The 14,000-nt window shown below is 35.6% G+C and overlaps 1 protein-coding gene across 2 annotated transcripts; it reads left to right on the forward strand.

Moving 5' to 3' along the window:
• Window positions 1-2,259: 2,259 nt before the first annotated feature.
• LOC134240513 (uncharacterized) lies at window positions 2,260-9,513 on the forward strand. 2 transcript variants are annotated; one of them, XM_062722640.1, is made up of 3 exons: window positions 2,260-2,460; window positions 6,347-6,508; window positions 8,404-9,513. In XM_062722640.1, the coding sequence occupies exons 2-3, from the start codon at window positions 6,506-6,508 to the stop codon at window positions 9,277-9,279; spliced, it is 879 nt and encodes a 292-aa protein (XP_062578624.1). In that variant the 5' UTR covers window positions 2,260-2,460; window positions 6,347-6,505; the 3' UTR covers window positions 9,280-9,513. The 2 variants fall into 2 exon arrangements, with proteins under 2 accessions (XP_062578624.1, XP_062578685.1); XM_062722701.1 differs by lacking the exon at window positions 2,260-2,460 and having other exon boundaries at window positions 6,283-6,508.
• The last annotated feature ends 4,487 nt before the right edge of the window (window positions 9,514-14,000 follow it).

Genomic DNA, 14,000 nt, shown 5'->3' on the forward strand with positions numbered 1-14,000 from the left:
ATCTAATCTTGGTGAGTATTCTCTTATATCTATCATCAATAGGTTTTGTTAAATTTTTACAGCCATGTTTGGTTTATAATACATTTGGATGTAAATAATGGACCAGTGTATTCCAGTGATGCTAGAAAAATTAATTTGTTGCAGATTAGCTAGGTTATTACGGCGGAATGTATCCTCGGAAAACTACATTTTGACCAAGGCAAAGTCGATGTCAACAAGGCATTTCGAGGGATGACATTTTTCCGTCGAGTACCCGGGTACTCGGTAAAAGTGTAAATATATATGAACAAGTAAATTGATGAGTTACAAGGACCTTTTGCTATCTGTTTGTGTTCGTCGTCGTGCGTCATCTTTTACTTTGCTACACAGCTTCAATTCTGCAAGAGTTGAAAATCATAACAGCCATGTTTCGTATGTGGTTACACCTTTTGGGTGTTAATAATGGACCTGTGCAGTCCAGTGATGCTAGAAAAATTAATTTGTTGCAGATTAGCTAGGTTATCAGTCGTACAGTTTGACTTGAACTTGAGCAAGTTCTACCGTATACTTTCCGATCCAGAGTTTATGTAACAAGGACATTTTGTAGTTTGATGCAACGATGGACATAAGTTTTTTTAAGCCTTTGCCTTCAACCATTTGTACATGTATTCCATTGGCATGTAATCAAACACAACCATATCAACAGTCGCGCGTGCGTCATCTTTTACTTTGCTTCTCGGAGCTTCAATTATCTAATTTATTTAATCATAACAGACCTTAAACGATGTTCAATGAAAACAAATAATTAAAGCAAATCAAAAATAAGGGTAGAAAACAGCCGAAGGTGAGAAAAGCCAGGTAACAGGTGCTTGGTCACGATAATTACTGTATAAACACTGCCACGGGCAATAACGGTCATTTAGAGGAGTAGGAAACCTTAATTACTGTATGTACAAGTGCAATGAGTATTCTACGTTTTAAAACAGATTGTTTAATGCATTAATAAATAAGCTTAGAAATATTCAAAAATATACATCCGAGTAACCGAGACATTTTAGTACGTTCGGATCCTCGCTAACCGGTTAACCGGGTACTCGTTGACATCCCTAGTCATATGAGTTACAAGGACCTTTTGCTATCTGTTTGTGTTCGTCGTCGTGCGTCATCTTTTACTTTGCTACACAGCTTCAATTCTGCAAGAGCTGAAAATCATAACAGCCATGTTTGGTTTACAAAACCTTTTGGGTTTTAATAATGGACCTGTGCAGTCCAGTGATGCTAGAAAAATTAATTTGTTGCAGATTAGCTAGGTTATTACGGCGGAAATGTCATCTCGAGAAAACTACCGTTGACCAAGGCAAAGTCGATGTCAACAAGGCATTTCGAGGGATGACATTTTTACGTTATCCTCGCTAACCTACAACATTTTAGTGGGTCATATGAGTTACAAGGACCTTTTGCTATCTGTTTGTGTTCGTCGTCGTGCGTCATCTTTTACTTTGCTACACAGCTTCAATTCTGCAAGAGTTGAAAATCATAACAGCCATGTTTGGTTTACAAAACCTTTTGGGTGTTAATAATGGACCTGTGCAGTCCAGTGATGCTAGAAAAATTAATTTGTTGCAGATTAGCTAGGTTATTACGGCGGAAATGTCATCTCGAGACAACTACCGTTGACCAAGGCAAAGTCGATGTCAACAAGGCATTTCGAGGGATGACATTTTTACGTTATCCTCGCTAACCTACAACATTTTAGTGGGTCATATGAGTTACAAGGACCTTTTGCTATCTGTTTGTGTTCGTCGTCGTGCGTCATCTTTTACTTTGCTACACAGCTTCAATTCTGCAAGAGTTGAAAATCATAACAGCCATGTTTGGTTTACAAAACCTTTTGGGTGTTAATAATGGACCTGTGCAGTCCAGTGATGCTAGAAAAATTAATTTGTTGCAGATTAGCTAGGTTATTACGGCGGAAATGTCATCTCGAGAAAACTACCGTTGACCAAGGCAAAGTCGATGTCAACAAGGCATTTCGAGGGATGACATTTTTACGTTATCCTCGCTAACCTACAACATTTTAGTGGGTCATATGAGTTACAAGGACCTTTTGCTATCTGTTTGTGTTCGTCGTCGCACGTCATCTTTTACTTTGCTTCTCAACTTCAATTCTGCAAAAGTTGAAAATTATCACTGGTACTGAAATATCTGTTATTTATATCTTATGAATTCTTTCGTGGGCTATACTTGAAATCTCGGATAATACCCGATTTCGAGAATTCTTTCTAACTTGTTTTCAACGAGTGAGAGTCTATTACGTATGTAGATCATTTGCCTTTTATTATTTTTTAGTTATGTCCTATTTTTGCTGTTTTAGGCTTCTTTTAGTAATCAGCATCATTTCCCTTTGGTGGAGGACCTTAGGAGCACCAATCGATGGGACGATTAGACCAATATCGGATGAAAGATACCGCATCATTTACGGTAATGTTAAAAAAACACAAGACATATTCTGTTACAACTGGATGTTTTTATGCGCCCGGATCGATAGATCCGAGAATATATTGTTTTTGTCCTGTCTGTCTGTTTGTTTGTTTGTTTCATTGTCCGCAGACTTTAACATTCGCCAAGAAAGATAAAGACTTCATATCTGAAATCTCTTAGTGGAAGTATGCATAAACACCCTTTTAATTAAAGTATGAAATCAAGATGTGTTTGTGAAACACTGATGCCCCTGTATGGCAACATAGCAAAGATTAAACTTTTCTTAAATGCAACTTTGATTAATTTGTACCAAAAATAGGGTATTCTCACTGGAAAACAAGTGTTTAATTTGAAAGTAAACCAATGATAAAGTTTTTTCAATAAGTATAAAAATCTATAAGGTCAAGGTCACTTTTATCGTTTTCTAACGTTTTAGCTGGTTTAAAATTACTTAAAAATTGGTCAAATTCCCTTCATTATTACAATGAATACCTTAATTAGATTGAAATCGGCATGTTTTGTGCTCTACCCAACGTCCGGTTGTCCCATTCAGACGACTAAACGCGCCTCTATTTTGGAGGGTTCCAGTATTGGAAATAGAACATATTCAGAATTGCTTTACATTATTCACAGCCCACTTTTGATAATCTCCTTGATTTTCTTTTACCATCGGGTTCGATACCATTCTATAACTATGAATTCAATTAAATTGAGATCGGAAATAAACATAAAGGATTTGCACATTTTGTTGCAAGCGCTCTCGACTACGTTAGTCCAAATTCCTTGAATACGCATGCTCGGCTTCACGGCCGTGCATTCTGGGAAACTGTGAAAACTACTATAGATAGACCATACGACAACAATTTCGTTGTATCACGTTGTAGCTCAATTTTTCCGTGTTTTTTTTTCCTGACGGAAAAGCCTGAGTCATTATATGATTGTTCTACACAAAGTCAAGGGAGTTTTTTTTTACGTCTTAGCACAACCAATGATAGACTCTAATTTCTGATTGGTCAATTCAGCCAGCTTTACAAATTACAGAAAAACGAATTTACACGAAAAAGTAACGAATAAATCCATTATTTACATATACTAAAAAAAATCTGATGTGTTTGGCTTTTAACCTAACATTTCTTGGCAAAGATGACCAAAAAGGACCACGCTACTTCACATCTTCACATTCGGAACTCTCTGGATTTCTTTATATAACATACAATTTGAGTTATTTTCTTTATTCCTTTTAACTCCCCTATATTGCAAAGAAATTCTATACTTAAACCAGCTCATACAATGCCTCAATCGGCATCTTCTCAATATTATGTACAGTCTCCTCCTCTGTAGTAAAGGTCATAAATGTTCCGTTGCGCAAAAATTCCAATAGGTCAACACCCCGTATATGTCTATAAAATACAATTCACAAAACAATTATAACTTTAGTTTATCACTTTCCAGCCTCGATAAAAATTAAAGAATTTAGCAGAATAAATCATTTGATCACGGATCCTTCCTGTGTTTAAAAATTGTTACGGCGCTAGTTCACCTATCTTTTTTAAAAGATAAACTTGTTTTAATGATAATCACAACTTCAATAACGTTTTGTAAAATAAATGCTTGTTTGTTTAATTTATGAAAAATTCCGTTAACTTATACCTGCCAACTGAAACCACCACTGTATTCTCTTTTCTGGTATTTAGATGTTGTTTACCGAGATATATTTACATCCACTGAATAATTTCTCCTTTATTTCTTAAGAAAACCCATTGCGTTAATCACTGCATGAACTACAGTAGGCATGTCGCCTGTACAGATTTCTTGAGCAGTGACTGTTCCATCAATGAAATGTATAAAGACGTTCGCATCATTAATACAATAATTAATCTTTTAAATCCTACTTTAAATGATTATTTAAACAGGTATAAATGTAAACACTAAAATGTCCTTCTTTGTTTGTTATTACTGGAATTAACGGTCGCAGCTATTGCAGAAAAAAAATACATAACCCGCGTAATTATGTATTTTTTCTGCAACAGCTGCTTCCGTTAATTCCAGTAATAACAAACAAAGAAAGCATTTTATTGTTTAAATGAAAATAGACTTTGAATTACATCTATAATAACTATTTTTGTTTATAAATACTCTTTAGTGTTTCATGTTTAAATAATTCACAAGTGTTCTGATAGCAAGTTGTTTTAAATTAGCCGATTTTTCGATGCTTTATGGAAATTGGTTAAAGAACTGAGATAACTTACGCCTGCGTCATAAAATTTCATATAATAACATTCTATCTTAAGAGAAAAATACTACTGAAAATATATTTTTACCGCGTGATACTCAGTGTATTCATGTCTATGTTTCATATGACCTATAAGGACCCAGATAACCAAATTAATGTGAAGAAAGTACCAAAATAATTTATAATGTGTGAAGTAATACATGTATGTTTTTTTTTTTTTCATGAAAATAGGAGGGTTGTCCAAAAAGTTCGTGGACTATGACGTTTTTGTGAAAATAAATGGTTTTATATGCATTTATTGTATATTAAAATATTTCTCATGAAAAACCAGGTCAGAATGATTTCATTTTTTCATGAAACTTAATATTTTTGTAAAAATCGGGGTCTTTAAAGATCGCAGATTGAGCGCACGGGGTAGTCTGACGTTAAGCTAATTTCTATTTATGGTGGCATATTTCTGCCCCCTACATGCAAAATAAATTATGTTGACATGTAAGTTACAAATCTTTTAAGGGAATTAATTTAAGTATGGGTACAATACCGTGCTGACGCCCGTATCTGACTTCATAGATGCATGGTGCAGCATAATTATGAGAAGACGCGATTTACGTATGTTAACATGCGAGATAACTATGTTGACGTGCGAGTTAATTATGTTCAACTGCAGGGTATATTTATGTCGACATGCGATTTAATTATTTAGACATGACATGCAACTTATTTATGTCAACACGTATGTTCACATGCAACTTATGTTAACATGCATATCAACTTACATATATATTTCACAATGAGATACTTATGTTAACATGCATAAATAGTCGAGATACTTATGTTTACATGCGAGATATTATGTAGACATGCAGGATATTTATGTTCACATGCAACTTGAATATGTCAACATGCAAGATAATAACTTGCATATCAAATTAGGTATTATTGTGATAGATTAAAAACAAAAAAAAATACAAAAGAAATTACACGGTAATTTATACATATATATCTTGCATGTCAACATAATTATCTTGCATGTTGACATAAATAAGTTGCATGTTGACATCATTTTCTTGCAAGTTAACATAAATAAGTCGCATGTTGACATAATTATCTTGCATGTTGACATAAATAAGTCGCATGTCTACATAATTACGTTGCATATTGCATCTAATTGTCAGATACAGGCGTTAGTAAGTAAATTTACCCATATTTTGATCATATTTTTATAAAATTAGTAACTTGCATGTAAACATAATTAACTAACACGTTGACATAAATATGTTGCATGTCTACATAATCATGTTGCATGTTAACATAATTTATCTTGCATGTAGGGGGCAGAAATATGGCACCACATTTCATTATAACGTCAAACATTTAGATTTTGACTTGTTCACGTGTTCTTGGACCCACACTACATTTCTTTTTAAGGCGCAACGCACTTCCAAAAGCTTGCATCAATCTTTAAGTAATTATAATTTATTTAATTTTAAAAATTCAAAACAATGCACAAAAATTTACGCGCGTCATCTAAATATACATTTTATATACATAAACTACACAGCCCAGTCCGGCGAACTTTTTGGACAACCCTCGTACTAGTAGACTCAGTATCTCCATTTAACCGTTAACATGAAGATTTTATTATTTTTTCAGATATCATCTCAGGAACAAGGACTGTCAACGAAAGAAAGGCAACACTAGAAGAAAAAAATGCGGCAAGGATGATTCGTCGCTGGAGAAAGAATCATCCTTTGTCTGTTGCCAATTGCCTGAACCCATTGACCGGAGCTCAAGAAAAACGTGTTTTGGTTGATGGTAAAATGGTTTTAAGGTTAAGTGAAATTAGTTCCGCGACAAAACAGGCATTCGAGGAAAGTAAGGGCGCTGGTTCACGAAAAATTCGACATCGCTTAAAATCTGTATTCAGCGGCGTAACACATCGGAAGGTTCAAACCTCTCTTAAATCTCTTCCCGAAAAGCAGTCCGTCAATCCAATTTTCGATAACGTTGCTCCTCTTAAACCGATTCGTGCAACTTCGATACAAGAACGCCACCAAATTGACTTAGTTGATATGTCGCGACACACGGAATTTTATAACGGTGTAGAGTACAAGTATATTTTGTCGGTTCTAGACGTTTTCAGTCGTTACGTATGGCTTCGCCCGCTCAACTCGAAAGAAAGCACGGAAATCGCAGACGCGCTGGAGTCCATTTATGAAAGCGAAGGACCGCCGAAAATCATACAATGTGATAATGGTCGCGAATTCCATGGTTCGGTAACCCGGTTGACCGAGGTATTGGGTTGTCAAATTATCAAAAGCCGACCGTATTACCCGCAAAGTCAAGGTAAAATTGAATCGTCTCATAAATCCTGGAAATCAAAGCTTAAGTACGACCTACTAAAAACAAGCGATTCGAACTGGGTTCGAGATTTATCAAAATACGCGATGTTGCGCAATGAGGAGTATCACTCCTCTTTAAAGGCTTCTCCATTTTACGTATATCACGGACGGGAATCTAATCGTGTGCGTAAGTCTACTCGTCTTGGACCAACCGTTTCAAATAATGTTTCGAAAGAGTTGAAAAAGCAGTCCGCCATTCGCAAGGCAGCCCTACTGGCATCGAAAAAACGCGAAAAAACCATGATAAAGCACCATTTCAAAAAACATCAAGTTAGTGTCTATAGTGTGGGCGACGAAGTGTTCGTAAAATCCCAAACTCGGAAAAATTACAATAAAGCTAGGCCGCGGTTCGAAAGGGGAAAAATAATCGGCACAAAACACAACGCGTTCTCTTACAAAATCAGGTTTTCCAGTGGGGTGTCGCGTTGGATAAATGTACAAAACATAGCAGCAATTTCACGTTCCGAAGAACTGTTAAAAAGACAAAAACGTCATCGATTAAGGCTTGATCCGTTGTGCGAGTGTAACAATGAGAAATGCTCCCGAAAATCGGATCCAAACTGTGTACACAAATTAAATAAATTTTGTTGCCGCGAAAGCAAAGTTCCCTGTTCACTGCCTTCCCATAATTTCCCGCATATATCGGATTTCTATCTTTCTGATAATTTAGTAAACCAACTTAAAGGACCGAGCCTCTCGAGAACCGATACAGCCCATGACGATTTGGTTCGAAATGCGCTTGAACGAAATTTAATTCCCGTTGGGGATATTCCTAAAGACGGTAGCTGTCTCTTTCATTCAGTTGCACAATCGCTCTCTAATTATTTACAAATCGACCTTAATCAGCAAGATATTAGAGATATCGTGGTAAACTGGCTCTCCGAGAACCCTGAAACACCGGCAGGCGACCGCTTTTCACACTTTGTACCTAATTTAGACTGGGATACCTATTTAGAGGGCATACTGGGTACCGAATGGGGCGACCACATCTGCATCACGGCCATCGCGAACGCATTTAATATCGCAGTAGGTATTGTGTCGAGCTCCCAGTCAGACTTAAGGTACATTTTGCCTTTTGATCGTCAAAATAGGGAAAATCTTTTACATATTTATTTAGGCCATGAGTTCGAGTTTCATTTTATAAGGTTAGAACCGATACCGGGCACGCAGGCGGATATTTGTATTAATGAAGTTAATTTTCATAATGTTAATACAGTGTGTATTCCAAACAGGGATCTCAACTCAAACCAAAACAACACAGATAATAACAATGTTCACAGTAATGATTTTTCTCACTATTCGTTACAGGAAGTTCAACTTGAACCTCAACTAACAGATTATTCTAGTGATTCGATTCTCCACCTACACCTATCCACCAACGACAGTTCGTTATCTCCTCCGGTCAGCCATGTAAACATAGGGCCTTCGGCTTCTTTTCCTGACAACGAATTATTTCAGACTGCAAATGACCACATCGATTCTCCTGTTCCGCCAGCATTGGAAACGCCGACTTTGCAACGCTTTTCCCCAACAGCAATCTCCGACACAAACAATCTGAGCTCCACAGAGAAAGACAGGTTATTTCCCCCAAGTCTTAACTCATCATTTTATTTATCTCCACCTTCTTTATCTCCAATTACAGATAGGATAAACGATTCAAATTTAGACAAACAGCCACCAGTATTATCACCTGTCCGATTAAGGTCTAACGTGCGACCCCCTAAAAAGTTTACACCAAGTGATTATGTCAGGGCTCGTAAGCAAATTTTTCCGGAAACAGAAAATGTAAACCAAAAGCAATTCACTGATTTACCTTACTTCATTCAGCGTCATATTTTATCCTTTGTAATATACAAAAATTTTAACATGTTTTTGACTTTAATAAGGGTTTCAACACACTTCAAGCATTTGCTAGGCACCCTTCATAAATTGTGTCCTAAAGTATACTTAAATGAAAATGTCATGTTTTTATTGGAAGGTAGGTCAGTATTCGCAGAGGGCGTAAGGCACAACTGGTCTGTTCGTCAGTTGGGCCGTGTGTCGGGTTCGGGTAGTGGAGTAATGATGGAATTACGGAATATATTGCGACCGATTTCTTCCCGGTGGATTAATGGTTACATCGAGATACTGGCAACAGCAATCGCCGGATGGTATTATATTGTCGATTTTAAATTTAAAAAGTAACGGATAAAACGTGAAAAATATCCTTGTATATACGCGTTCAATATCGTGCTTATTAATTTATTAATTTTCAAACACTGTCAGTATATGGTGGTATGGCCTTTTTTCTCTGATCAGGCTTCCAGTTGGAGCCACCATTCGCGCCAAACACATCATTAGGGAAAATGTGGTACGACCTGTCTCCTTATGAGCTGGTTTCCAGTTGGAGCCACATTCGCGCAAATCTAGGTTAACAAGTAACAGAAAAAATATTTATTTATTTATTTATTTATTTAAATAGAGTATAATATATTTATTTATTAAAAAAAAAAAAAAAAAAAAAAAAAAAAAGACTCTTAACAGGAGATGCCTCCATGTGGCAAGAGTTGGGCAACAGTTTTACTGGCAGAACTCTCCTAGAATATTATAAGTCTGCCGACAACCCTTATTTCAATATTTCTCTACTAACAATAGTCACGTGATTTTTATTCAATATTAACTGGTATTAACTTTAAAAAAACTTGGTATATGATCGATGCACAACAATTTTAAAAAATCTAGATTGAAAAACAGGGCAGGACACTTTGAAAGCCTCCACAAAATTAAATTGTCAGAAATATTCTAGAAATGTGCGTGTAATATTATTATTTTTTAATTCGTTTTGATCTCGGGATCAAACACGGATAAGCAGTGCTGTTTTTGGTCTTGCATAACGAAGTAAAAATTTACATTTGTTTTCAGCGAGACACTTCTCCCCTTTCCAAACAAAATGCTATGAACATTAATTTAAAGTTGTTTAATATTGAAGCTCGTATTATTTTTAGGTACACTGAATGCTTTTAATATGTTTAAATCATGAAAAAAAATCCAGTTTCATTTCAAACTATGGACGTTTTGCAAGTACTGTAATTACTGATAATTATTGATATTGGGACACGCTATTTATCAAGACAGCGAACTATTTGTCTCTCTGAATTCCCTACAATCAAGACATTGATAACTTTGTTTGAAACCATTTATTAAATCCAATCTATTATGTATTGTTTGAAACTCAACGTGATGATAATTCGTCGTGTTTCATCAGACGATATACATTTGTAGTGGCTGTCGTTACGGTTTTTTAAAACATTTTTATTGGGCTGGGGGGGGGGGGTTAAATTATTATTCCTATTCGTATCCTCTTCGTAGAATACATATATCGCATATATCGCTACAATGACCTTATACATGAACATGCATGTGAGATGTATTCCCTGATCACTTAAAAAAGGTTTATTGTTATTTGGGTAGGTTTTCTCCACACTTTATTATCTTAAAGACACATTACTGAGGGCTGTGTCTTTCAAATCTACACGCACGGGAATTTTTGAAAGTCCTATTGTATTTAATTTTCGATAACAAACTGAATTAAATAGATTTCCAACTTTCTTTGACAACATTGTGATTAATCTATATATATAAATATAGGACTCAGTTTCTGCGTCATCGATTACGAATTCGTGTATGAAGCGGTAATGAGAGTTAATCGTCTTATTGATGTACGAACAAAATTTAAATTAGGAGTAGCAGTAATGATGATATAGTTTAACAGTTATTTTGAATCCCAATATTCATGTTGAGGTTGTTTAAGGCATAATTAATAGACCAATTAGGTTTATGATCGACACGGTAATTGATTTTAAGCAAAATTAGTATAACTTCAAAAAGTTCATTTTTTAAGATCATATATAATAGCAATTTTTTAAATTTGATAACTGCTTTTTAATCATAGATGACAAAAAAGGTAATCATTATTTAATTACATAATTTGCCTCGAGTTTGTTATAACTGTGAAATTTGTGATTTTATTTTATAGCCACCATGAGAGTCGCCATATTCGGTTCCTCCTACGTGAAGCGAGCTTCAAGCTTTAAATTGTCATGCCATTTGAAGTGTGGTTTGGAGTTGGTGGGATGACAGCTTCTCAGCCTTGTCCAAATATCATCTCCAAGATGTTGAGGTACAACCCGGACATCGTTGTAGTGTGCTTAGGGGGAAACGACATTTATGGAGCCGAGCGTCAACAGTCATTGACTGTCTGACGAGCCTTTTACCAAATTAAAGTCTTGAGTTGCAGACAACCCGAGATTTTCTTTCAGAGATTGTTTCTAGAGGAAAATTTCGATTTCCTTTGCAGCGTGAGGAGTTTGATGCAAGGCGTAGAACTGTTAACAATAAGATGAAGAAAATCCTTGGCCGAACCTACATCAGAATAGATGTCAAATTTCCCAGACATTACCTTCCCGATGAGATCCACTTCAACGAGGCGGGAACAGTCCTCTTCTTGCTTTCAATAAGCAAGACCATCAAGAGTCGCTCCTAGGAGTTGACAATAAACGGCCCTTTTAAGGGCCATTAAATTATTCGAAAAGATACCAATGAATACAGACGTAGAAACGTCGCACTTAACGTATTTACCCTTTTATTTTACCGAACTTCTCGGTAAATGAAAAGGAAATACGTAAACTTATATAAAAATACACATAAAGTATATAATACACAAGCATAACTTATTTTTTCATAATTCCCGGACATTTCGGCACAAGTGTTAGTTGCTCGAACTTCTGTTTAAACTCGTCATATTTCGTTATATCTACACAAAACCCTTTAGTTATACTCAAGCGGCAAACCACAATGTTCATGTTATGAGGCAACAAACTGACATTACTTGATCTGTTATTAATAAAATATATATCATAAAAATCTACACATTAAAACAGTGCACGCAATATTGCAGGCGCGTATTTTATTTGAACAACCGATTTTTTTCATACATAAATTCAAAGTAGCCTTTACGAGACAATTACCGGTACTTAGGTAAAAAACACAACAAATATTTTGAATCTCTTTCTCTCTCTCAGACATATCTTACGGGGGGTTTTGACCCCCCCCCAATCCATCCCGAACCGCTAAGTTGCATTTCTCTTTATTTTGGCACACTATAAAAAAAATGCTTTATCCTTGTCTGCTGCAGCATAAATTTCGTATTTGTGAGAAATTAAAATTTTACATATAACGAAAATCCTTATATTCTCTGCGCTTCAAAATTCGTCAATCAGGATTCGGTCAGATACAACATTGACACGATTATTTATTCAATTTTAATTTTTATTATACTCCCGCTTGAAAAGTGGGAGGGTATATAGAAATCGGTATTTCCGTCCGTCCGTCTGTCCGTGTGTTACGCTTTGGAGTACCCATCTCTTATCCGCAACTCCTCTCATACCACTGAAGGAAATTTAATGAAACTTTAACAGATTTTAATTACATATTGCCATTGTGTACCTCCTATTTTACTTTTTGATCTGACGTTTATTTTTGATTTTCCAGAGCAAAACATGGACACTGCCATTATATTCATATGGGAGGCGGGGGGTATCATTTAGTGAGCTCATTGCTCACAGTACCTCTAGTTTATATTGCAATTTTGCTAAGCTTTTGAACACTAAATATATAAATATTCCCTGCCAATGTAAAATACTTTAAATTTATTTTTTAAACTCCGCAGAGCACCAAGGCTACTTTAAACTTTAATATCAAATAACCCACCGCCTCCTGCCGTTCACAATGTTTTCTTTGTTATTACAATTAAAAACTGGCAACAAAACAAAGGGTAAGGCTTAAATTTTTCTGACACCATGCCATTAAATTCTCAAAACCGTAAACAATCAAGAGAAATGAAACATATCTCCATTAATTGACCGAAACAATGTAGTTCAATGAAATCATTTGTAGCAAAGAACAGACCATTGTTATTAATTTTTCTTGGTGGATATTTCTGATGGCATACATTATTAGACGTTTGGTTAAAGATACATATATTAAACACCGAAAAGAAAAAATAAAACACTATTTTCAATCTTGGACGGACATTTTGTAGGGGCGGACATAACGTTACAATTTTGGATGATCGGCGGACACTTCGTGGCGGCGGAAATAGTTTGACGATTTTTTAGGGAGAAAAGGCGGACATTTCTTGGCGGCGGACCTAATATTTTTATTTTTTCGGGAGAAAGGCGGACATTTCGTGGCGGCGGACATAGTGTGACGATTTTTCCGAAAAAGAGGCGGACATTTCGTGGCGGCGGACATAGTGTGACAATTTTTCCGAAAAAGAGGCGGACATTTCGTGACGGCGGACATAACGTGACGATTTTTCTGAAAAAATGGCGGACATTTCGTGACGGCGGACATAATGTGACGGCGGACAAAACGTCCTCGAATGTATATATCAACACTTATCTAATAATTAAATGGGAAAAGAGAACATATTTAACGCCAAAAATAAATTTTAGCTTACCCTGATCAGCATAATTATTAGAACACACAGAATCATAAAAACAATTTCTTACTCCCCTTTCTCTCTTCCTTTTTTTTTTAGGAATTATTATGGTCTGTCTTCTATGGCAATAGCATGATTTTGTAATCAATGGATCTTATTAATTGATCAAGTTTGAGTATGTTTTCGGTTTCTCATTTTCGTATCCCAGCAAGATTAAATTGTGTTTTTTTTTAAGTCGTACAATTATATTTTATTAATACGGTTCATTGTTTAAATAACTAAAACAAATTGATATAACCTTCTGGTATTTCTATAACGTTTATTTATTTTCCTTGTGTTAAATGCTTTGATATAGCAAGAGAAATAACTCTTCATTTCATTTTCAGCTCTTTGACTGAATGATGGATTGTATTTTAAGTCATTT

The sequence above is a fragment of the Saccostrea cucullata genome, unplaced genomic scaffold (genome assembly GCF_032062105.1).
Source record: "Saccostrea cucullata isolate Sc308-1 unplaced genomic scaffold, CSIRO_AGI_Scuc_v1 ctg14059, whole genome shotgun sequence".
In the NCBI taxonomy this organism is placed as follows: Eukaryota; Metazoa; Mollusca; class Bivalvia; order Ostreida; family Ostreidae; genus Saccostrea; species Saccostrea cuccullata.